This window comes from Tursiops truncatus, chromosome 1 (genome assembly GCF_011762595.2).
Source record: "Tursiops truncatus isolate mTurTru1 chromosome 1, mTurTru1.mat.Y, whole genome shotgun sequence".
Classification (NCBI taxonomy): domain Eukaryota; kingdom Metazoa; phylum Chordata; class Mammalia; order Artiodactyla; family Delphinidae; genus Tursiops; species Tursiops truncatus.
In genome coordinates this window covers 59,044,885-59,069,762 of record NC_047034.1, presented here as the reverse complement: position 1 = coordinate 59,069,762, position 24,878 = coordinate 59,044,885, and the positions used below count along the sequence as shown (strand labels likewise).

Below are 24,878 nucleotides of genomic sequence, written 5' to 3'. Positions count from 1 at the left end.
AACTGGGAAAAGGAAAGTGTTTTAAGAAAATGTTGTCTTTAACAGCTTATCAGAAAGTTCATACTCAAGAGTGGGTATTGCGCAAAAGGATCCTAGCAAAATTTCTGGCCGAATACTTCCTCTGCCTTGGAAAAGTGAAGGTGAGGGGGATGGCCCGGGCTAACTCATCACAGGCCGCAGCTCCCCTCCTCAGCGCAGCCTGACCTCTACAAGCCCTCCACCCTCTTGCTTATTTCTGCCACTCTCCTCCCTGCTGAAGTCCTACTCATTTTTCTTACAAAATGTCCCCTTCTCTAAATTGTCCTCCCTAATAACTCTTGTTCATGCAGACTTATTTCTCTTAGGTACACTTTTCACTAACCTCCATATTAGCCCTTATGTCTGACCATGCAGGTAAACTGTAAAAGAACAGAAGGAAAAAGATAAAAGTCTAAGAGTACCTCTTTTACATACGCCCCTTCCCCAGCAGTCCCCCATGTCCTGTAGAAGAAGGGCCTCTCTTTTCTATAAACTTGGAATGTAGGCTGCCACCAGGGCTCCCAGCCATCTTGGATGAAAAGCCTAACATGGCAAGTCAGTGGGATTAGTTTCAAAGTTTTCAGGAAAATCTATTTTAGTAAAAACTTATCTGCTGTAACGTCTAGAACCAGAAGACTCCATCCAATAAGTAAAAAAGATGTTCGGAGTGGGGACTTTTACTAATTGAACATGTAAATCTGCCCCCAGAGACTGACCCCTAAGCCTTATCTCAAAATTACACATACCCTCTCCTCCTGCCAGAAATTCCTCTGGGATGAAATATAAATCTTTCATCTGCTCTTTGTGCACTCTGCTAAAAGAAAAACTGGTAACAACAGACCTCACTCAGTTTGGTATGGACATTTCATGGCTGAAGAGGAGGCGACAGCTTCTCCATCGCCCTCTTTAAGCTCCCTGGAGCCACACTGACACTGATTCATTAGCACCGAGGAAGAACTGAACTCTCTTCAAAACGTCAGGAAGTCAGTGTCGCTTTAAAAATTCTCTTGGCATCAAAATTAGAGAGCAGTCTATCTGACAGTTCCTTTCTACTAATAACTTTCCATGCTATCTACTCACTATGACTGAGAACCAGATTAGAGATCCAGAGCTTCATAACACGTCATCATCCTTCAGGGTTATACAAAGGAGCAAAGAAGCAATGACACTGTTGATAAAAAATTCTTATCCTTGACTTTTATAGCCTACAAAGATCAGAAACTACTGCTACTTCCACGTAACATCCAATGGGAACATACCAGAAATAAGGATATTTTTTTCTCTTGATTTCTTGAAGTACCTAAAAATCAAGAGCTTGTCACCTAACAGGCCATCAAAATCAAAAGAACTTAAACATCTGGTGTTGTTAAGAGCTGCTACAACCTTTTTGGAAACTGACACTATCTATTAAAATGTTATTCAATATATTCTCTGACTCAGAAGTCCAAAAATGAGTGCAATAGCCATCAATAGGGAAATCACTGAATGAATTATATTCAATGAAATATTAGGCAGCTGTCAAAAAACAAAATAAAACAAAACTATTAGGCAGTTATGTACTGACCTGGAGACAGGTCCCTGATAAGCTGCTATGTGAAAAAAAAATCAAGTTGTAGAATTGTGCATAATATATATTTTTTTTAAATCCTGTGTGTGTAAACATACATTTGTGTGTCTTTGTGGGCTTAGAAAAAAGGATGAAAGAATTCCCACTAAGCCATTAAAACTGGTTACCTTAGATGCCCCAGAAGGAGCTGGGGGAGGGAAATCATTAACTTTTTCCTTATGTATCATTTGAATACAATCTATCTGCATTATCTGTATAATGTTTAAAATCTAATAAATTAAAACAACAACACACTAGGCCTTTTAATCATTCTTACCTTGTGGGGAAAGGTCCATAGTTTTAGTAAAACTTGGTGCAGTGCATTTGAAGACCTTGGTTCTTTCTCCTCCCACAACCACCTCTGGTCCAAGTAGAGAGACCAACACTGCCAGGCTGTGAAGAGTAATTGCCACAATGGAATCGCTGGTATCACGCAGGCCCAGTAATACCTAGGAGTGAATTGGGTAATAAGTGTATGCAGCCATATTGCCTCTCTCTTTCTCCCCTGGTAAACAAGTAGTTGGGCTGCAATCAGTTTGTGCTTGCTCAAGTGAACTTCATTTCTTAGATACGCGTTCTAGGTCAGTAGCTCGCAACCTATCTGGTCAAGGACCAATGTTTTCTCCCAATCCATCACAGCCTGATACTTTTCCAAAAAATAAAACAAAAATGAAATTAAATAGATAAATACATTAGAAATGTATTAGGAATAAGATGACTATGTTAAATTACTATAAAAGGTTTTAGATTTGTCCACGATGCCTGTTGACTCTTGCCTCCAAACCAAGGCCACAGAGTCCTCCCAAGAGCTAGCTCAGCACTTTTAAGCCTACAGCACCGAGTATTCCTGGGTGGTCTTCCATCCAAGTACTAACCAGGCCTGACCCTGCTTAGCATCTGAGATCAGATGAGACGGATGCATTCAGGGTGGGAAGGCTGTAGACAATTCCCCAACCAAATTCTTGGTGAATCTGAATACTCCAACTGAAAGACAGAGTTGCTGAATGGATTAAAAAACCAAGACTCATCTATATGATGTCATAGGAGACTCACTTCAGGTGTAAGTACATACATAGACTGATGGTGAAGGAATGGAAAAAGATGTTCCATGCAAATGAAAACCAAAAGAAGGGTGAGGTAAGTTATGCTTGTATCAGACAAAACTGACTTTAAAACAAAGACTGTAATAAGAAACAAAGCAGGCATTACATAATGATAAAGGGGTCAAATCCAACATTTATAACATTTATAAATATTTATGCACTAAACATAGGAGCGCCTAAATATACAAAGCAAATATTAACAGACCCTAAAGGGAGAAACTGAGCAATACAGTAATAGTAGGGGACTTTAATATCCCATTTACATCAATGGATAGATCATCCAGACAGAAAGTCAGTAAGAAAACACTGGCCTTGAATGACACATTAGATTAGATGGACTTAACAGATATACAAAGAACATTTCATGCCAAAGCAACAGAACACACATTCTTCTCAAGTGCACACGGAACATTCTCCAGGACAGATCATATGTTAGGTGACAAAACAAGACTTGATAAATTTAAGAAGACTGAAATCATATCAAGCATCTTTTCTGACAGTAAAAAAACTAGAAATCAATTACAAGAAGAAAACTGGAAAATTCAAATATGTGGAGGTTAAACAGTATGCCACTGAACAACGAATGATTCAAAGGAGAAATCAAAAAATACCTTGCAACACATGAAAATGGAAGTAAAACATACCAAAATCTATGGGACACAGCCAAAAGCAGTTCTAAGAAGGAAGTTCATAGTGATAAGTGCCTGCCTGAAGAAACAAGAAAAATCCCAAATAAACGACTAATTCTATACCTCAAGAAACTAGAAAAAGACGAACAAAGGAAGCTCACAGAAGGAAGAAAGTATCACAGCAGAAATAAATGAAATAGAGACTAAAAAGACAATAGAAAAAAAATTCAATGAAACTAAGAGCTAATTTATTCAAAAGGTAAAATTGACAAATCTTTAGCGAGATTCACCAAGAGAGGACTCAAATAAAATCAGAAATGAAAGAGGAGATGCTACAACTGATACCACACAAAGGACCACAAGAGATTACTATGAAAAATTACATGCCAACAAATTTGACAAACCAGAAGAAATGGATAAACTCCTAGAAACATACAACCTATCAAGACTGAATAATAAAGAAATAGAAAATCTGAACAGACAGGTCAAGTAAGGAGATTGACTCAGTAACCAAAAACCTACCAACAAACAAAAGTCCAGACACAGACGGCTTCACTGGTGAAGTCTACCAAACATTCAAAGAATACCAATCCTTCTCAAATCCTTCCAAAAAATAGAAGAAGAGGGAACTCATTTTTAAAAGGCCAGCATTACCCTGACACCAAAACCAGAGGACACCACAAGAAAAGAAAATTACAGGCCAATATCCCTGATGAATATAGATGCCAAAATACTCAACAGAATTAGAAAACAAATTCAACAATACATTAAAAGGATCACATACCACGATCAAGTGGGATTTATTCCAGTGATGCCAGGATGGTTGAACATATGCAAAAAATCAATGTAATACACCACATTAACAAAATAAAGGATAAAAATCATATGATCATCTCAATAAATGCAGAAAAAGCATCTGACAAAATTCAACATCCATTCATGATAACTCTCAACAAACTGGGTATAGAGGAAACATACTTCAACATAGTAAAGGCCATATATGACAAGTCCACAGCTAACATTATACTGAAAAGCTGAAAGCCTTCTCTCCGAGATTAGGAACAAGCCAAGGATGCCTGCTCTTGCCAACACGGTATTAGAAGTCCTAGCCACAGCAATTAGGCAAGAAAAAAAAAGATATTTAAATCAGAAAGTAAGAAGTAAAATGGTCACTTTTTGCAGATGACATAATACTATATGTAGAAAACCTTAAAAACTCCAACAAAAACTTTTAGAACTAATAATGATTTCAGTAAAGTCACAGAATACACAATCAATATACAGAAATCTGTACTATTTCTATACACTAATAATGGACTGTCAGAAACAGAAAGAAAACAATCTCATTTACAATTGCATCAAAGAATAAAATACCTAGAAATAAATTTAACCAAGGAAGTGAAAGACCTGTACACTAAAAACTATAGGACACTGATGAAAGAAACTGAAGAAGACATAAATAAATGGCAAGATATTCTGTGCTCATGGACTGGAAGAATTAGTACTGTTAATAAACTGCCCATACTACCCTAGGCAATCTACAGATCCAATGCAAGCCCTATCAAACTTCCAATGGCATTTTTCACAGAAATAGAACAATCCTAAAATTTGTATGAAACCACAAAAGACTCTGAAGAGCCAAAGCAATCTTCAGAAAGAAAAACAAAGCTGGAAGCATCACACGCCCTGATTTCAAACCATATTACAAAGCTATAGTAATCAAAACAGTATAGTACTGGCATAAAACAGTCACACAGGTCAATGGAACAAAATAGAGAGCCCAGAAATAAACGTATACATATATGGTCAACTAATTTATGACAAAAAGAGCCAAGAACATACAATGCAGAAAGGATAGTCTATTCAATAAAGTGTTGGGAAAACTGGACAGTTACATGCAAAAGAATGAAACTGGACCACTATGTTATACCACATACAAAAATTAACTCAAAATGGGTTAATGACTTAAATGTAAGACCTGAAACCATAAAGCCCCTAGAAAAAAACATGGGCAGCAAGTTCTGTGACACCAGTCTTGGTGATGAGTTTTTGGATCTGACACCAAAAGCAAAGGTTACAAAAGCAAAAAACAAAGAAGTGGGACTACATCAAACTAAAAACCTTCTGCATAGCAAAGGAAACCATCAACAAAGTAAAAAGGTAATCTACTGAATGGGAGAAAATATTTGCAAATTGTACATGTGATAAGAGGTTAATATCCAAAATATACCAAAAAACTCATACAACTCAAAAGCAAAAACAGTTTGATTAAAAAGTAGGTTGAAGATATGAATAGACATTTTTCCAAAGACAACAGAAAGATGGTCACCAGGTATGTGAAAAGATGCTCAACATCATTAAACAACAGGAAAATGCAAATCAAAACCACGGTGAGATATCACCACACACCTGTCAGAATGGGTATTATCAAAAAGACAAGAAACAACAGGTGATGGCGAGGATGTGGCGAAAAAGGAACCTTTGTGTCTGTTGGTGGGAATTTATATTGGTGTAGCCACTATGGAAAACAGTACAGAGGTTCCTCAAAAAATTAAAAATAGAACTACCATACCATCCAGTGATTCTACTTCTGGGTATTTCTTTGAAGAAAAAACTACTAACTCAAAAAGATATATGCACGCCCATGTTCACTGCAACATTATTTACAATAGCCATGATATGGAAATAATTTAAGTGTCTACTGATGGATAAAGAAAATGTAGTACACACTCAGTAAAACTATTCAGCCATAAAAAAAGAATAAGATCTTGCCATTTGCAACAACATGGATCGACCTGGAGGACATTATGCTATGCTAAGGGAAGTAAGTCACACAGAGAAAGACAAATACTCATGTGTGTGTGGTGGTGGGGCAGAGGACAAACAGAAAAATGAGCTCACAGATACAGAGAACAGATTAGTGGTTGCCAGAGGTGGAAGTGAGGAGGTAGGGAGGAAATGAAATGGGTGAAGAGGGTCAAAAGGTACATACTTCCTGTTACAAAATAAAAAAGTCACAGAGATATAATGTACAGCATGGTGACTATAGTTAATAATACTGTACTGCATATTTCAAAGTTGCTAACAGAGTAATTCTTAAAAGTCATCACAAGAAAAAGATTTTGTAACTGTGGTGACACGTGGTAACTGGGCTTATTGTGGTGATCAGTTGCAATATATATACATATACACACATATCAAGTCATTCTCCTGTATACCTGAAACGAATATATCAATAATGTACCTCAATTTAAAAAAAAAGGTTTTAAATGTTAATTTTCCATATCTGTACTCACCTCATTGCAGAACCATAACAAAGAGTACATGGACTGGCAATATTCTGCAGAGCTCACTTAGAAACACTCATCTAGGTCACTAAGAGCTATGTTACCAGTCCTTGGCCTCTTCTCAGTTTTATACACCCATAAGGATAGGACCTTGAAACCTTCTTTATATCTGATGCATATAACACCTGCCCCAAACTGAGCCAATTATGATCTCTTTCCCGGTAACAAAAACTGGAATTTAGAGAAACTGGTTATCTCTGAGGTTTGCTTAAAATGAGGAGAGTGAACTTAGAAGCTATGGCTCAACCATGTTTGTCCATGTGTACACCAAATAATTAAAGCTGGTCTTCAAAAGTCAAGAGAGAAAGGAACGCAATGAAGACCATATGGCTGAGTCCCAGCTGCACTTGATTTCCATGTAAGGCAGAATGACATCCTTTGATTAAAGTCTCTCTTTTTTTTTTTTTTTTGCTTTAGCTTGTTTAAGTGGGTTTCAGTTACCTGCAGCCAGAAGAATCTTGACTAAGACATTCACATGGAGCTATGAGGAGAGATTTTGCTCTGAATTGGCAAACGCGTATATAAGGAAGATGGCAGGCAAAGCATGTGCACCAGCCAGACACAAGGCTATCAGGAGTCCTGGGCTCTGGTCCTTGCTCTGCCAGGGGTTCTCAATATGACTCGGCCAATTAATCGCTTCATTATTCTGGTCTAGTTTCCTCATATATCCAAGATGAAGGTTTCCAACAGGACTCAATAAAATAACTAACAGGTCCAATGCTAACAAACCAGGCACTTTCTCGAAACAAAGCTGTACAAGTAAACTAAATCATGGTTAGAATTCTATCAACTGAATACGGTAATCATAAAATAAGAAACCACCAAAGCCAAAAACCCAAGAGTCATCCTCAAAACTCTCCCATCTAGTGAGAAACTGAGTCCTACCCCTTCTACCCTTAATCACTGCCGCCATGTTTTCCCCAGTCCTTGTCATCTCTTAGCAGGACTATTCTAATAACTTCCTAGTTGAACTCCCTTAGTCTATCTTCCACTGCTCCCAAAGTGAACACTGAAATCAGTCAAGTTATTCCCCTACAGGGGGAGTAGCTCCACTGAGAGTTTTCACTGCCTTTCATATGCTGAGTATCTACTTATTATTTGACCTCAGCTCAGTGCCAATTCTGAGACCTGTGATGGTATCTCTATTTCAGAGTTAGAGTGCTTCATTCCTCTTCTAAATTTTCAGACACAAACAACTACAAGTAGGGTGACAACTACTGCTGCAGATGTAAACACAAAATGCTATGTTGTGGTAGCTAGGCTCTAAAGCCAGCCCCCAGTGAACCACACCCCCAGTATCCACACCCTTGTATAAAACCACCCCATGGTGAACCTGGCCTGACTTCTGTGACTCACTTCAACCAAGATAATGTGACAGAAGCAATGTTGTCAGTTTCCAATCTCTGCCTTAAGAAGGCTGCTTGGGCACTTCTAGTAGCCTTCGGCAGCCATGGAAGAAGTCCACACACCTTGCTCAGGAAATCATGTGGAGATGTCACATGGGGGAATAGGGGCCCTGAAATGTCCTGAGGCTTTATGGAGAGGGAGCCCCAGCTGTCCTGATGCCCCAGGTAAGCCCACCTTTCACCCTTCCCCTCCAAGGTGCCAAGGGGCTATTCTGGATGTGTTATGGGGCCCCAGATGACTGCTGCCTCAGCTGACATCATGTGGAACAACAGAACCCCCAAGCTGAGCCCAATCAATCCAAAGAATCGTGAGAATTAATAAAATGATTGTCATTTTAAGGCACTAAGTTTTGGGGTGATTTGCTACACAGACAACAAACATCTATTATTTCCGATCTACTCTCTCCTTGAAAGCAGGAAGTGTGTTACATACCTCTAGGGCCCCAGTACCTAAGCACAAGAACTGGCATAAAACCAGGCCTTATAATTTGTAAATAAATTAATCTGATAGAAAAACAAGTTATTTGAAAAATACCATGTGACCGATAAAATCTTTTAAAACCTTGTACCGAGTTGAATAGCGTCTTCCAAAAATTCATGTCCACCCAGAATGTGACCTTGAAATGCGTCATACTGGGTTAAATCCAATGACTGGTGTGCTTATAAAAAGGCCGTGTGACAACAGAAGCAGAAATTGGAGTGACACGGCTACAAGCCAAGAAACGCTAAAGGGCTACCAGAAGCTGGGAAGAAGGCAAGAAGAATTCTCCCCTAGAGCCTTCAGAGGAAGCCCTGCTGACATCCTCATTTTGGCTTTCTGGCCTCCAGAACCATAAGAGAAGAGATTTCTCTTGTTTTAAGCCACGCAGTTTGTGGTAATTTTGTTACCTCAGTTACAGAAAACCGATACAAACCTGGAGCCCTGGAGTGGGCAAATCTAACAGGCTCCCTGGTGGCTGACTGATAGGCTGAAAACCACTGACAGGAATCATCTCCTGTTCCTCTCAGTTATAATTTAATTATTTTATAGTAATTTAATTATGATACTTGCACTTTATGTTCACAAAGCATCCCACAAACGAATCTTGTTAGTTTTCCCCCAAAGAATTAGCAAACAGAATTACAGTTTTTCAGGTTATAAACAGGTGAAAACCAAATATGTTAGTTTAACTGATTTGCCTGTGTGACTGGCCTGGAAATGCAACTTTAATTCCCGCCCTTTGGATCCCAGGAGGCGTTTAAACTGAAGTTCTGCCTCAGGCCTTCTCAGCTGTTCCCCAGACGCTCCAAAGACCCCCTCCCTCCCAGCTCCCCTGCCCCCAGCACCCGCAGCGGGCCCTGGCTCCGCCTCCTCCCCTGGAGAGCGCTGTGGGCGCCCGCCCCGCCCCTACCTGGGGCAGGATGACTTTCTTCAGCTGCTCCTGGGTGAAGTGCCCCACGTAGGCCTCCAGGTGAGACAGCAGCACCGTCCGCACGTGCTCCTCGTGCACCTCAAACAGCCGCAGCAGCACGGGGATCACCCGCGCCTGGAACAGGGCTGGTGAGAGCAGGCGGGGGGCTCCTCCCCTCGCACCGTCTTCTCCCCAGGTCAGACGAAAGAACAACGCGTCACTTCGGTGAAAGGAGCACGAAGCCCAGCGCAGAAACTGAGCCCAGAACTTCACACACGTTCTAAATGCTCTTCTAAATTCCCAAACCAAAGGGAAGTGCTTCTTTTGACCCCAAATTACTCAAGGCTTAACTGTCTTAATCACACTCCACCTTGTAGAAGTGTTTCTGAAATACTCTATCATACTTAATGTACTATTTACAAAGAAACCTTATGTTCTAATAGAATCCTGAGTCGACAGCTCTTTATATACTTACATCTAATCAATGAGGAATTTCATATACTAGATTCAACGGATATGATTGTTGCAATTTCATCCGGAAAGCCAGGAAGTGTGTTAAATGCTACAACAAGAGTTGGCGCTGACGGTCCTCTCCTTCCTAGTAGTTATGGTAGGTTATTCAACAGAGACATGCATCAGAATCATTTGGGGACCTTTCAAAATACATATTTACCCATCCTTGCTCTGTCCCAGAACCAGTGGATCAGGCACAGGCAAATTTTTAAAAAGCTCCCCAGGTGATTCAGATTACCATGAAATAATCTTGCACTGCTCAAATATGGACTAATAACTCCCAAACTCCATAATTACCAATAATACTTTGAAAAAAATTCACCTTTTTTGGGGCCAAGGAGGTAGGGAAGAAAACTCTTAACAGCTACTGGCTCTGCAAACACCAACTGATTAAGCAGAAGAGGCACCAGCCGTGAAGCTATTAATTCCTCTGACAGGCAGCTGACTCTGTCCAGGAGGAACCTGAGGGCAAAGAAGGAAAGCCTGGGAAACTGGCTGTGACACTGTATCAACTCACTTGTACAGTTTAGACGCATGCAGCTTTATTCCACTTCCATCAAAGTGATGAATCTGAAATGTAGCTAGAGAAACTGTAGCTAGGTCAGTCCCCAGGTATGTAAGAAAAACACAGAAGGTGTGAGGCAAGGCCAAACAGTCAGTACATACACAACCTCCAATCCAAGCTAGGAAAATTTTTTCAAAAAATGGCCCCTCATTAATAGCAAGAGTGTCTTCTCTCCCCGCTAATAAGCCAGAGGCTTTCTGGTCAATAAAAGGTACTTTCTCAAGTTTAAAAGACGTAGGATATTACATTATCTAAAGTTTCCACGGTAAACAAAATACTAGCTTTTGTTACTCAACTTATTAAAACAAGCTATGTACAAGCACTTAGTTAGGAAATACACAGATATCAGGTGTTGGCAGTGGTAAAACGCCACTATACAATCACCCTGAGCAGGTAATCCTGCCTCCTCCTTAATTGGGAAACAGGCCCCACCATGCTTTATCTCCTGCAAGCCCCTCGGCCACTATCGACAAACCAGTCCACACCCAAACTCACTCCCAGCTCCTTTTCAGGTTCCATGGATGCGAGGGCTTCCTCTTATTGAAGGTCACCTCCACTGAGCCATTGCCCCAACTCCCCCTTCTCCCCCAGGGCCATGCACCGACAGCCCCCCAACACAACTGCATCTTCAACTCCTCCCTCAGTCCCCCACCAGCTCCGTCCCATCAGCCTACAAACATGCTCCCGTCTCTTCCAGCCTTAAAAACATCCTTCCTAAAAAGAAAAAAAAAAATCCTTCCTTGACTCCATTAGCAATTCTTTAGCAATTCTATGTTCCTCTTCTCCGAGCTTTTCAGGAGATTTTACCCAAAGTCCGCTTTCTCACCTTCCACCCATTTCTCAATTCACTGCAGTTTGATTCGCTCTGCTGAAACAGCTCTGAGACAAGGTCATCAGTGCTCTCCTGACTGCTAAGTGAACAGGTATCTGTTGACTGCTCCTATCTTTCTGAAATTTTCTACTCCTTTGGAATACCAGCCTCCTGGCTGTCTCTCAATCTCCTCCAACCACTGCTTCTGTCTCATCCATCAGCCACTCCCTCCCCACTGGCCCCCTTACAAGGTTGTGTGCCCCAGGGTTACATTTGGGCCACTGTACTTTTCATGCTACCCACTTTCTATGGGGCAATGTCACCAACTACAGGCTGATGAAGCCTCACATTCGCCTCTAGCTCATCAGCTTAAGACCTCTCTCCTGAGCTTCTGACCCATCTGCCCAAATGCCCACGTACATCTCTACCTGAAGTCCCACAGACACTTCAAACCAACACACTGAATGCCAAATTCTTCATTTTCTCTGCATGTAGGTTCTCTCCTCCAGTATTCTCTAATTCTTTTGGTGATAATCACTAAGGCTTGTCAGTCTGTTTTAATATTTCTTATCTGTGTCTTCTTCACTGTACCATCACTGCCCTTACATGAGGCTTCACATTTACTACCTGGCCTACTGCAGTCTACCAACCGATCCAAGTCTTATGTGAAATAAACCTGTGCCCTCCATAGAAAACAGAGCGATCCACCCAAGGGGAAACAGCCATCTCACAGCCCGTTTTCACTCCTTTGATGGTTTCAAGGCCTGAAGTCCACTGCTTACCAATAGTGTCAATACTCCTAAGTGCCACGTCCAAGGGTGCCCACCCCTTACCCTCCAGCAGGACCCAAGCGCTCATCATTCCTCGCACAAGACATACTGTGTCTTGCCTCTGTGCACCGGTTCATGTTGCTCCTCTGCCTAGAATACCTCTTCTCTAACCTCCTTCTCCCCCGTCCTCTGTTGTTTTCAGGACGACCCCCTCAAGCTCCATCACTGTTTAAGGGTTATCGGTCTGTATCTGTTTCCCTCACCAGAACTGTCCATGCCAGGGCCTAGAAAAGAGCCTGACGTATAGGAAATGTCACTAAACTTTAAGAAAACAAATGTCTGACTCATCCTCTCTAGGACACCTGAAGTGATTACATGGACTTAACCCAAGTTACTGAATTTTAAGGCCTGAATTTTCTAAACTTACTTGAAAAATTCAGCTTTTTCCTCTTCACTCTTCAATGTTAAACTTTTCAAGAAATTCACAACTTCTAGAAAATCATTCCTAAATGCCAAAAAAAAAAAAAGATGCAGGACAACAGATTAAAGATGGCATTGTCAAATATTGAAGCAATAACCGCAGACCACACCACAATAATATTCAACAAAGAAACATTCCCCTGTGCCACTTGGAAGATTCTATTATAACTAAGTAGCTTATAAGACAAATACTATGGAACAAGTCCACAAGGAATTTAATATTTTAAGAATATCAAAGAGATCTGTCAAGAGGATACACGCTTAACCACACACACATGTGCATACACAAACGCTAACAAACACTGTGGTTTTAATCATCATCATAATCATCCAAATGTTTTGTTGTAATAGGATGTGGTTACATGAACTATCCTGGGAGAAATGGTATTACCATTACAAAATAGTTGCTAATTCTCGTCTCCTTTGGTGAAAACTATTAAAGAGGGCTGGGGAAAGAGGAATTTCTGGTATAAGTCATAGCAATCTTCTCGGTTCTCCCGTTGTAGTTGTCTGGTCACTTTTGCAGCCAGGCAGGGAAGAGGGTGAGAGGAGTGGTCAGTTTCCTGCAGGGTCTCCAGAGAGCCCCGCGGCCACTCAGCTCCAAGCCAACGTCGCCCCTGGAAAGGAGGCTTCAGCAGCAGCCTGCAGCCCCCTGCCAGGACAGCTGACCTCCTGGGTCTCCACTCCTCACATTGACACCTGTTTCCCTCTGGCTCAGCGGCAGAGAAAAAGCACAAAGCCTTAACCGAAGTGCAATGAGGTTGGCTTGGCTGCCTCAGCGGGAAATGCTGGCCCTCATCCTCCTGCTGCCGCCTCTGGCCGGGCTTTCCCCTCTCGTGTAACAATCAGATTTGGGGGACAGGGCGCCGGTGTGTGGTTTTGGCTTCCCTCTCCCATCTCTGTTTAACACATAATTCTTACTAAAGAACTCTTATCACACACAGTAGTGAGAGCATCTATTTACTATAAAGGATTCTGCTTTGTAGAGATTCTATACCAAGATAAAGTATCACTATGAATCACCCAAAAAGACATGGAAATACCTTGGTTAAAAGACTTATACTGGGAAAGGTCTGAACAGTTTCCCTGGAGCATAAGTGACAAAACCCTTGTAACTACAAGGAAAATACCCCCTCTGCCTTGTTTAATAATATACACCCCCATCCTCAGAGGTAACTGTCCCCCTCCAGGGATAATATTAGCTTTCCCTTCACTCTGGTTTCTCTCAGGCTTTCTGGCTGCAAACACATAGGATTTTTAGTTTCACAACTGACATAAAACTGATTTTGCTAATAAAAGTCATGAATGTGGAGTTAACCTGTGCAGAAGTTCTGCAGTCATGGAAATTAAAAAAATAAAGGACACATAATTAAAACTAACCTGGAAGAGAGGTTCAAAAACATCTGAATCCAGCGACAGTATTAACAGCTACACTGTGCCCTCCCACTAAATTGACTTCTTTGCTCTTCCATCACGTATCACTAAACAAAGAAAACAATCTTCTGCCTGAAGAAAAATAAGCTCATTTCCACACCCCCACCCAACTAAAATTCAACAATAACAGACTCGTATCACAATGGCAGCAAAAAGGAAAGGCCATGTTTATTAAGTTCCTCAATTAACTTCCAACTGTAAATCACTGGACATAGCCTAGCTTCTTCACATTCAGAAGCCCTAAGTAATCCAGCTATAATTTCTAGACCCAGGCCTCCATGACAATTAAAGAGTTCGAAAACTTCCTATCTGTGATAGGAAGCTGAAAGGCAACCCAATTTCTCCCTCTATTTTCCCATGTGGACATGATTCACTCTCTTCTAATAATGAAGGACAACAACAGCAGCAAAAGGACCGCAGCATTTGGTCCTCCAACACCCACCACCGGAGCATAACCCACAAGAGAGCAGGCGGGCATCAGTGGGGAGCAGCCAGCGTGTCACACCAGGCGCCCTCACCTGAAGAAGTCATGGGACAGGAGGGTGCAGAGCGCTGGCCGACAGTTTGGAATGGGATTCAGCAAAGTTGAGTGCAAGGTCTGTTGAAAGCTGGAGAGAACATCCGCTGAAACTGAAATCCAGAGCGACAGTTAGTTTCCAATGCCGTCTCCCTCTTTTCAGGACCTCTATAGCTGGAGACTGACGAGAGCAAAAACCAACCTGTAAAAGCCCAAACAAACAAAGCCCTGGCTGTTGCTGAACAGCTTCCTGCTTTCCTGAAGCCAAGCTCCTTGACAGGTGTAGAAAATTGTCCTGACAACACATCCAAGCCCCTGCTCACGTACCTCCCCCCCTTGGAAGCCCTCTCATTTCCTGACTGTCAGTTTAACTCAGCTCAGGCCCAGAGGAGGAGGTTTAATAAGCGGCAGGTTTGAGGGCCTTTTCAACCAGGTCTCCTCACCCACAGAACACAGGAAGTTATCTGAATGACTATATTTTCAATTCTCTCAGGGGTGGTACATAATTGCCACCATTCTAGACACAGCGAAGAACAGTGAGTTCATCATCCACCAAGAATGCCTCAGGGTTTAATTCTCAAGTGTTTAGGCTGGGACAACTCAGAGCTGACAGCTGAATGGTGCTTGTGACTGCAGAGCACTGCGTGAACCGGGAAGAAGAAACTGCGTTAGAGCTGCAGCAATGTGAGATATAGGCCAGTAAGGGGCCTAAAGAGACATGGACCCCAGTACACTTAAAGGGTGGACAACTGAAGGCCTGGAGTGGCTGGAGGAGAGTGTAGCAGGGTGCCAGAGAACTCAGAAGAGACCTATGTGTTCAGTGGCCTGGGCTTTGAGGGCCAACAAAAGAAAAAAGTAATGAGTAAATGAAATCACAAAGAAAAAAATCAAAAGAACTTTGAAAAAAAGATAAACGTTAATCTTGATTTAGAAATTAAGAAAAAACTTTGAATCTTACTCTATTCTTCAGATCATTACATATACATCAATAACAGCATTCACTTACTTTTTGGCTGCCTTGATAAAGAATCGTCTTTAGACCATAAATACCAATACCAATTAATAAGATAATAACATGATATTCATAGCCATAGTTCAAAGTGCTTCCTACTTAAAACTTTTTTTTTTTTTTTTCCTGCGGTACGCGGGCCTCTCACTGTTGTGGCCTCTCCCGTTGCGGAGCACAGGCTCCGGACGCACAGGCTCAGCGGCCATGGCTCACGGGCCTAGCCGCTCCGTGGCACGTGGGATCTTCCCGGACCGGGGCACAAACCCGTGTCCCCCGCATCGGCAGACGGACCGTCAACCACTGCGCCACCAGGGAAGCCCTAAAATTCTTTTAACTATGCAAAGTAAAGAAACCCGAAGCTTCTTCCCTCCCTGCTATTAGGATCTGCCCTAAACAACTTTCTTGGTAAGCAACAGCTCCTTACTATGATCAAAGACTGCAGTTCTCTGAATACACACAGAACAAGCCATGGATGATTTTCCTACTTATTCTGTGGATGCAGCAGCATAACTCCAACTCACCCTGTTCACTTAAGATTGTGAGCAAACTTTCCACCAATGTCCCAAAAGAATAGGCATCCCGAGCATGTCCATGTGACTCTGGCAGAGTTGTGAATTCTGGAAGCTAAAAGCAGTAAAGACCATTAAAACCAGAGGATCTGCTTTACAAACCATTTCTACTTTTCTCTGAAGCACTTTCTCCCATTTTTGCATTCATTATACTCAAAGCTAACTACATATTACCACACACTAATTTATAGGCTCTTAAAACTATTAGTGAATAGAATTTATCAATGATACTAATAATATCAAACAAGGGCAAAAAGAAAAAAGGTCAGAATATATGTCTGTGGCTTTCAAAAATATTTTTGACTGCAAACCAGAGAAAAAAAATTATCATAATTATCATTATCAACATATTCACATACATGTATAAATACATATCAGAAACAAAAGTTTCAAAAGACAGTACTTAGCTTTACTACCCAAGATGTCCAATGATATTTTCTATTTTATTCCTTTCTTTTTCTCCCTTAAAATGCTGGTCAGGACCCCTAAATTGATTCAAAACCCACAAATCATCAGTTTGAAAAACACTACTATATATACATAGTACTGATTTGAATAAACCTGAGTTATTTCAAGTCTTAGGTTTATACTTAAGTTTATAGTTGGGTTTGTATTTCCTGTAAAGCACACTAAATATGTCTTTAGGGGTCAATGTCTATAGTGGTTAAGAACAAATTTAGAGAAAGCAGCTGCTTTTGAATTTACTGGTAAATATACTCTTTCTTTACCACCACCATAATATTAATAATTGCCCTTCCTTACATCTTGGAATCCCAACTAATGGCCAGATAGGCAGATGACTGGTTGGGTGAAGCACAGAAAAGGGCCAGGGTCTTGCTTCCTCAGCTCTCATGGCTTCCAATAATGTACAAAGACTTACCATGAAATAGCTATGAAGCGCCAACCCTGCTCACACTGAGGTACCTCTTATCTTTAAGCACTATCACGGGTGTCTATATGACCAAAAAGTGTAAGCTGAGTGTCAAGAAAAAGGCTTTCTGCTGTGATGATACAGTAAGTCTTAGAAGCCTTCAAGGCCGGAGGAATTATGAGGCGTCTATAACTTAGCAAAGAAAGAGGTGGGCAGAGGAAAGGTTTTTTTAAAGTTTCATACTCAGTTACACAAAGAAGCCTTCATTACATCTGAAGCGTATCCTCTTACCATCTCTTCAGGAGGGATAGATGCTGGGTCTCTTACTGACTGAATACTCCTCAGAAACTAGACAGAGAAATAAATTAAGAAAAGTAATTCAAGCATATGTTTGGTGAACTGATCTCTTACATTAAGTTACAAAAGCAAAGAGCAATGGAAACAGCAGCAATGAAACCTTCAAACCAATGCCACACATTAAATGCATAAATTTAAAATCCTGATAACTAAAAAATGCAGATATGGTACCTGGCATGGCGCAAGGCTTAGTGGAAAATAAATTACGAGTTCCCTTTCCTTTCCCCTTCAGCTGGTTTAACAGAAACCCTCTGGTGTTCAGAGGCATCTCTGTAACTGATTTCCTTATAAGGAAATTAGAAATACTTCTTTTTCATCCTGCATAGATATTAACAAATAAAAGGCTTCTCCAGCAGAGAACAAATCTATCATTAATCTGCTCACTGAGTCAAGTCAATCATAAGGTTTGCTGTCACATGAGATATATGAGGATCTTATAAACTACAGAGACAAAGCCAACATCCACAGAACAAGTACATTCATTCACTGATTCAAAGACTATTTTTCAAGAGCTTATGTGTCCCAAGCACCATTTAGGGCACCAGGAATACAAAATGAATGCAATAAATCCCCGTCCCCAGCCAGGTGCTCACAACCTAGAACTAAACTAAGAACTTAGATAACGTGTGCTGGCTGAGTGCCACGGAAGCCTAGGAGGGAACTACTCTTGTTGGGTAGGGAACGCCTGGGGGAGGGCTTCACAAAGAGGAGACTTAGCCAGATCTAGACTTCAGCTAGGCGTCAGCCGGATCTTACATCCTGCAGAGAACCCAGGGGAAGAAAGGCATCCCAGCAACAGAATGGCACACAAAGAAAGAAGAGGGTGAAAGAGGACCACCCATGAGAACACAGCTGAGATGCGTGCAACAGGATGCAACCGGAGTGTAGCTCAATAACTGAGAGGTATACGGAGCTAAAGGTAGGCTGGGAAGGAGACTGTGAAGGGCCTTGTATGCCACGGTAAAGAATCTGGGATGAACCCCACAGGAAGAATTACATCCTGGTATACTAACTAGATGTAAGCTGACTTCTGAGAAGAAAGCGATCAACAGGGGCAGAAATAAAAAAGGAATGTCTTCGTGGTGGAAGGAGCATTTGAATTGAGCCAGAGCCCCTGAAGGTGCACATGCAACAAGGCCCCCATGTGGAAGCTGCACACAAGGGAACACGGGAAATTAGGTCGAGCCAGGAAGTCGGGGAGCCACCTCATCAGTAAGTCAGGGAGCCACCCTGTCAATAGGGAAATTATGACGGGAGTGGTATTTCTGTTTTAAAAATAGTTAACTCTAGTGGCAACATGCAAAATGGTGAAAACAGGAAACAAAACAGAGAAGAGCAAGGTTGCTCAACCCAGGAGGGAAATATGTAGATCTCTGTCAGACAAAGTTACTGTTCAAGAAGTACCACAGGCAGCAACAACACAGCGCGGCACTAGGAGCAGCTGCGATGCACAGCTCTTAAGACGTGGTGTATGACTCTGGATAACTTGAACGACTGTTCAGTGAACATTTCTAATGTACCTAATATGTGCCAGGCACCATTCTAGGTGGATATATAAAGGTAAGTATACGAGACTATCACCCTCAAGAAGCTCAGCCACTGGTGAAGAAGACAGACACATGAAGGTGATTTCAATATTAAACATTCAGTGGGAAAATTAAGTACAGGCTACTACAGGAGCACAGAGGATGGGCATTTAATTAAAAATTTGACCAAGCCACTCGACCTCTTTCAGTCTGATTCCTCAAGTATAGAATGAGGAGAAAAGAATAAATGACTCCTAGTCCCCCCCTGGAGAGTAAAATCCCACAATTCTATGGATATGAGCATTGACAAAAAAGTCAAGTCTCTGAATCTGAGACCACACTAACATTGAAGGAAAGTCCCTAGGGGAGAACCACACACCAAAATGCTACCAAATTCTGAATAACAAAGAGGGCCTGTCACCTGGCTTACCTCTGGTGTGGCCTGAGGAACTTTACAGACTGTTTCCATTCCTCCCAGCTTCCAGTGCCCATCTTCACTCACAAACACAGATGATAAACAGACATTGTTGTGTGTGAGATGTCCCTGGAAAAAAAGAACAGGAAGAAGATTGCCACTCCAATTTTCTGAGTAGAAGTTTTAAAAAACTAAGTACTCATTACCAAAAAAAAAAAAAAAAAAAAAATTATGGCAAGTCTTCCTACTTGTGGCATAATAAACAGAACTACAACTTTAAGGAATGACAAATTGAATGAGGCTGCTTAAACATTATGAGGTTAGAAAAAAGGGAAAAAACACAATAGAAAGGCTTATCTCCCCCTGCCTGGTGAGGCAGGTTAATAAAGACGTAAAAGCCACTGCACAGATATTACACAACCCCATCTCCATTGGAGTCAGGAGATACAAGTGTCCTTAAACATAAATTTGCAAGTCTTTTTAACCTACATTGTATGCTTCAAATGCCTTTAAAGGTACAATTTATCTTTGCTCCCAAAGGTTACTGTATTAATTTTCTCCTCTAAATTCTTTCTCACCTACATTCTATCACAAACCCAGATCCACTTCACCTGAAATCTTGTCAGTAGGCATTAAAAAAATTCTGCCTGAAGAAGAGGAAAATGGAATAAGGACCACCAGAAATATCCCACAGACCACAAAAGAGCCAAATTTAAAACTATAAAAAATAGTACCGTCAAATAAATGAGAGGGAAGAAGAAAAAGAGAACAGGGTTGAAGTATGTTTTTCTCCAAACCAGAAATTATTCCAGTAGATAAGTGCATTTTAAATATTCTACCCACCAGATCAAATATGTACACATTTTTATATAAAACACTCCAAGTTATATATTTTTTAAAGGAAAGCTTAAAATAGTATGCAGGTGTTTTTCCGCTTGGGAAAAAGCAAAGGAGAATAAGCACAGAGATGTCTGCTTTATACACATAAGAAATATCTCTGGACTAACACACTGATCATGGTTGTCGATGGAGAGAAGTAGGGCGCTGGATTCAAGGATGAGGCAGGGACTTGTTTTTCCCTATCTGCACTCTCATACTATTCAAACTTTTTACCACGTTCATGCATTTCTCCAACAAAGAAAATATTCACAGTGGGGCATTAATAATTCTACTTATGTGAATCTTAGACATACTTTAAGAGATGATAAATCCAAAGTGATATTTGGAGACTCTGTCTCCCAATAACAGAAAATGTTTTAAATTAAAACACATTAAGATGAGTCAAATTCAAGTGCTTCTAACTTGTAACTGGTGTTTTTAAATCTCGGGTGGGGAGGGGGGCTGCCAAAGGCCTTAATACTTCAGAATGTAAATTCCATTAACAAATAGTAGCTCAATAATACTGTTAAGAAATAGACAAGAAGTAAACAAAATACTCTATCCCCTTCATAGCAAACACTGCCACAGTGTTAGGGGCTATCTCTCTTTGGTACCACCTACTTGAATGGAAAGGGGTGTGTAAAACTCTGCCTCTTTCTAAGAAATGCTGATTTCTTTCTTTAAAATCTAAAAAAAAAAACAAAACTCCTGAAAACAAATAGGAAGGTTGGTCCATCAGCAGCACTGATGTTACTAAACTTTTATCTTAATAACAAATACCAGCTGTAGCTATTTTTATATAAAGACTTATCCAAAACTAGAGAGAGACTATAGTAAACTGAAATAAAGTTCTACAAATAACTGCCCAGGGACAAAGAACATGTTGCCTGTTCCACAAACCACTTGTCTGTCTGTAGCATCTTGTATGCTGTTTTCCCTCAGGAAGCCTTCTGATAAGAATAGTAACTTCTGATTTCTACAGATACCGTAATTCACCAGCACTACCCCATACATCAGCCTCCTCCCACCACCCCACCCCTGGTCTACATGAAAGCCTGTGAGGCAGACTGTGTCCAGGTTACTTACTCTGTCATGAAGGAAGATAAGAGCCAGCAATATATCATAGATCCCAGCACAGACCTCTGCAGAAGACAATGTTTCCAAAGCCACTTCCAGAGGCTGCACTCGCTCAGTGACAAGATGAATACCATCTGCTTCCACAGTGCAAGATAAAAATCTTAGCAAGCAAGGGTGACGAAGTGTCTTCAAATGCTTTAAAAATATAAACAGAAGAGTTGGTGAAGTTAATGACTCAAAACAAGATTAACTATAGTTTCATTAACATTGTAGTCAAGTCAGAAAATGTATACTTACATTCAAGGTCTTTTCCAGCTCCTTACCTCTCTCACCTACCCCCCCAAGTTTCAAAAAAGGCAGAGAAGAATACGTGACTTGTTCTGACAGTAGTCACTTTACCAACATTTACATTACTCTACAGAGAATTCCAGTTCTATTATGGGAGGGTAAGCCCCCCAAGAGCCTAGATCTCCAATGATTATTGCTATAAACTCCTAACGAAGTGCCAAAAACAACTACCTAAGAACTCTGAAAAGTAAACAAAAACACGTAGATTACGGAGGGGAGTCACACATTGGGGGGAGTTTCCTGGTTCAGGGAATGTCCCTTCTCACAGCTGTGCACTGAAGGCAGTCCCCAGGTGCAGAGCAGTGCAACAAACGTGGCTAAAACTCTGAGAGAAACCTTGCCATCTTTCTGGCCAGGAGAACCAAAGCAGGGCTGAGTATGAGGAAGCTGTCCCAGAGGAGAGAGAGCTAAGGGAGGGAAAAGGAGATGCCCTAGTTATCTGTATACCTACGCAGGTCTCAGACTAACCCCTGAACCAAACACTCATAGGACAGACCCAAACTAGCATGGCAAAGTTTTGAGAAATGAACTAAGGTTTGAACTACCATGCACAGGAAGGCTGGAAGGAGAGTAGTTAAAAAAAAAGGAGAAGAAGCTTGAACCCAAGGGGATTGACTGCCTGCAAACAAAAAACATCAATATTCTCCAGAGGACTACAGCAGAACCAAGGTCTATGCAACAGGACATTCAAAATGCCCAGAATGCAATCCAAAGTCACTAAACTGACAAAGAACCATGAAAATGTGAAAAGACAACCAACAAATATCAAACCCAAGATTGACCAACAGATAAACCAGAGAGAGAATTATCAGAAAGAATTTGAAGCAGCTACTCTAACAATTCCCCCTAGAGGTAAAGGAAAGAGTTATGAGATAAGTGGTAAGATAGACGTTCTCAGAAGAGATATGAACGTTACATAAAAGAACTAAATGGAAATTTTGGAAATTAAAAATAAAATATTACAAATAAAAACTTCAATGGATGGACTGAAAAACAGAATGATGATGACAGAGGCAAGAGTCAGTAAACCTGAAGATGTTAACCAATCTAAAGAAGAGGAAAAAGTATTTCAAAAAAAAAAAGATCAGAGCTTCAGAAACCTGGGTGACAATAACAAAAAATTTAATGCATATAATTGGAGTTCCAAAAAAGAAAGAAGAGAGAATTGGGGCTAAAAAATATAATGGCTGAAAACTTCCCAAATTTGGCCCAATGCTTAAGTTTACAGATTTAAAAACTTCAATGAACACCAAATAGGATAAACAGAACTACATTATGATCAAACTGCTGAAAATCAAAGATATATTAAAAAATGTTGGAAGCAGCTAGAGAAAAACACCACTGGTGGAGAGAAATAACGAACTGAATGATACTAATTCCTCATAAGAAAACAGAGTCCAAAAGACAAAGGGGAACTATCTTTAAAGCAATGAAAGAAAAAATAAAAGATCAACCCTGAATTCTGTATCTGGCAAAAATATCCTTTAGGAAAGAAGGCAAAATAAAGGCATTTTTGATCATGGAAAATAGGAAAGTTGTTGCTACAAGATTTGCTCTACAAAAATGTTAAAGTTCTTCAAGCTGAAGAGGAAATGGTATCAAAGGGAAACTTAGATCTTCAGGATTGAAGGAAGAGCATCAGAAATCAGAAATAATAAACCTCAGGATAAATTTGAAGGCTACTTTTTACTTATTTAAAATATAGACACCTACGTAAAGTAAATATTGTAACACTGCCTGGTGAGGTTTTCAGTGTGTGTGATGTATATGTATGCCTGTGTGCTAGTGTGCACATACAGTTGATATATATGTAACCAAAGAACGGCAGGGTTGGGGGCTGGAGACACCTATATGATTCCAAGGCTTCTACATTTTATTTGACTGTGGTACAATACTAACCTAAAGTAGACTATTAAAAGTTAATTATGTATACTGAAGTCCTTAGTGCAACCATTTAAAAAAAATAAAGAAATACAGACCCCAAGTCAAGATAAATTAAAATGGAATACTAAAAAATACTAAAATATTTAACCATCTTTAAAACTTCTTTTTACCATCTAGAAAAGTGATCATCAAAGGTTTTTGTTCACACACTTCACACCAGTAAAAAGGTTAAATTTGTAGCTTATGCATAATATATATGAATGTGTAATATATATTTTGTATATATGTTTATATATAAAATACATATACTACTATAAAACACCCACAAAATAGAAAGTACCAGGACTTTCTTGGTGGCGCAGTGGTTGTGAATCCACCTGCCAATGCAGGGGACACAGGTTCAAGCCGTGGTCTGGGAAGATCCCACGTGCCACAGATAAGCCAGTGCACCACAACTACTGAGCCTGCGAGCCACAACTACTGAGCCCTCATGCCACAACTACTGAAGCCTGCACACCTAGAGCCTGTGCTCCTCAACAAAGAGAAGCCACCGCAATGAGAAGCCCGCGCACCCCAAAGAAGAGCGGCCCCTACTCGCTGCAACTAGAGAAAGCCCGTGCGCAGCAATGAAGATCCAACGCAGCCAAAAATAAATAAATGGAAAAAAAGATAAAGTACCAAAATAAAAGATTAAAGGTAAACTTAAATAGACATTCTTGATATATTTTCCCCAAATGGCAATGAATCATACTGCACAATCCCTAGGGTATGGATAACCCACTTTAGAACCTCCTAATATGGAGTATTCTCCCGCAAAACACACACCGTTTTCCTTTGTCCTATTTTCTTAGCAAAGAGTATACACAGATGGATGACAAATATAAAACAATTTTGTGTCTGAACCCGAGGTTAATTCTGTTGAGTTGCTTTCCTTCCCTGGTTGGTTTTATAACAGACTTACCAGATCGATTTTTCCAATCTCCACCCATGCTGTTTATCCCCTAAAATTTGACATGAGTAACTTAGGAGATCCAGAAGCCAAAATTCCCAACCCAGGTAATAATCTTATCATGTATTTACAGCAAAACTTAAATGCTGGACTGGTGGTTTTCTTTACAAATCACCCAGTTTTTCTAAAAGAAATTACATGACTTTAAATCTCTGAGCTGTACCCTGTACAATCCACTGGACATTGGGGAAGCCTTGTAAACCAATCATCGAATTGGGAGGAGACTGATGGAAAATTTCACTTGGAGAACAGCCCCCAATATAATACCAGGTTTCATTTTCACAAATAAGCACTTAGTTTGGAATGTTCCAAAACATCTCAGAAGAACATGGGATAGTTTAAGA

At 40.6% G+C, this 24,878-nt stretch overlaps 1 protein-coding gene and 1 pseudogene across 8 annotated transcripts in view; both read right to left on the bottom strand.

The window, feature by feature from the left end:
• The window catches only part of SCYL3 (SCY1 like pseudokinase 3), a 39,532-nt gene that overhangs the window by 3,361 nt on the left and 11,293 nt on the right, over nucleotides 1-24,878 (bottom strand). For 7 of the 8 annotated variants that reach the window (XM_019952624.3, XM_073804617.1, XM_019952621.3 and 4 more), the window contains 9 exons: nucleotides 21,303-21,488; nucleotides 19,353-19,466; nucleotides 17,331-17,387; nucleotides 16,121-16,223; nucleotides 14,592-14,703; nucleotides 12,587-12,664; nucleotides 10,336-10,475; nucleotides 9,501-9,685; nucleotides 1,902-2,073 (listed from right to left, as the gene is read on the bottom strand). In XM_019952624.3, the coding sequence (XP_019808183.2) occupies nucleotides 1,902-2,073; nucleotides 9,501-9,685; nucleotides 10,336-10,475; nucleotides 12,587-12,664; nucleotides 14,592-14,703; nucleotides 16,121-16,223; nucleotides 17,331-17,387; nucleotides 19,353-19,466; nucleotides 21,303-21,488 (1,147 nt within the window). The remainder of the gene's footprint in view (nucleotides 1-1,901; nucleotides 2,074-9,500; nucleotides 9,686-10,335; nucleotides 10,476-12,586; nucleotides 12,665-14,591; nucleotides 14,704-16,120; nucleotides 16,224-17,330; nucleotides 17,388-19,352; nucleotides 19,467-21,302; nucleotides 21,489-24,878) is intronic. The other variant, XM_073804628.1, reaches the window with a different exon arrangement.
• On the bottom strand, nucleotides 2,451-2,568 carry LOC117309952 (5S ribosomal RNA; annotated as a pseudogene).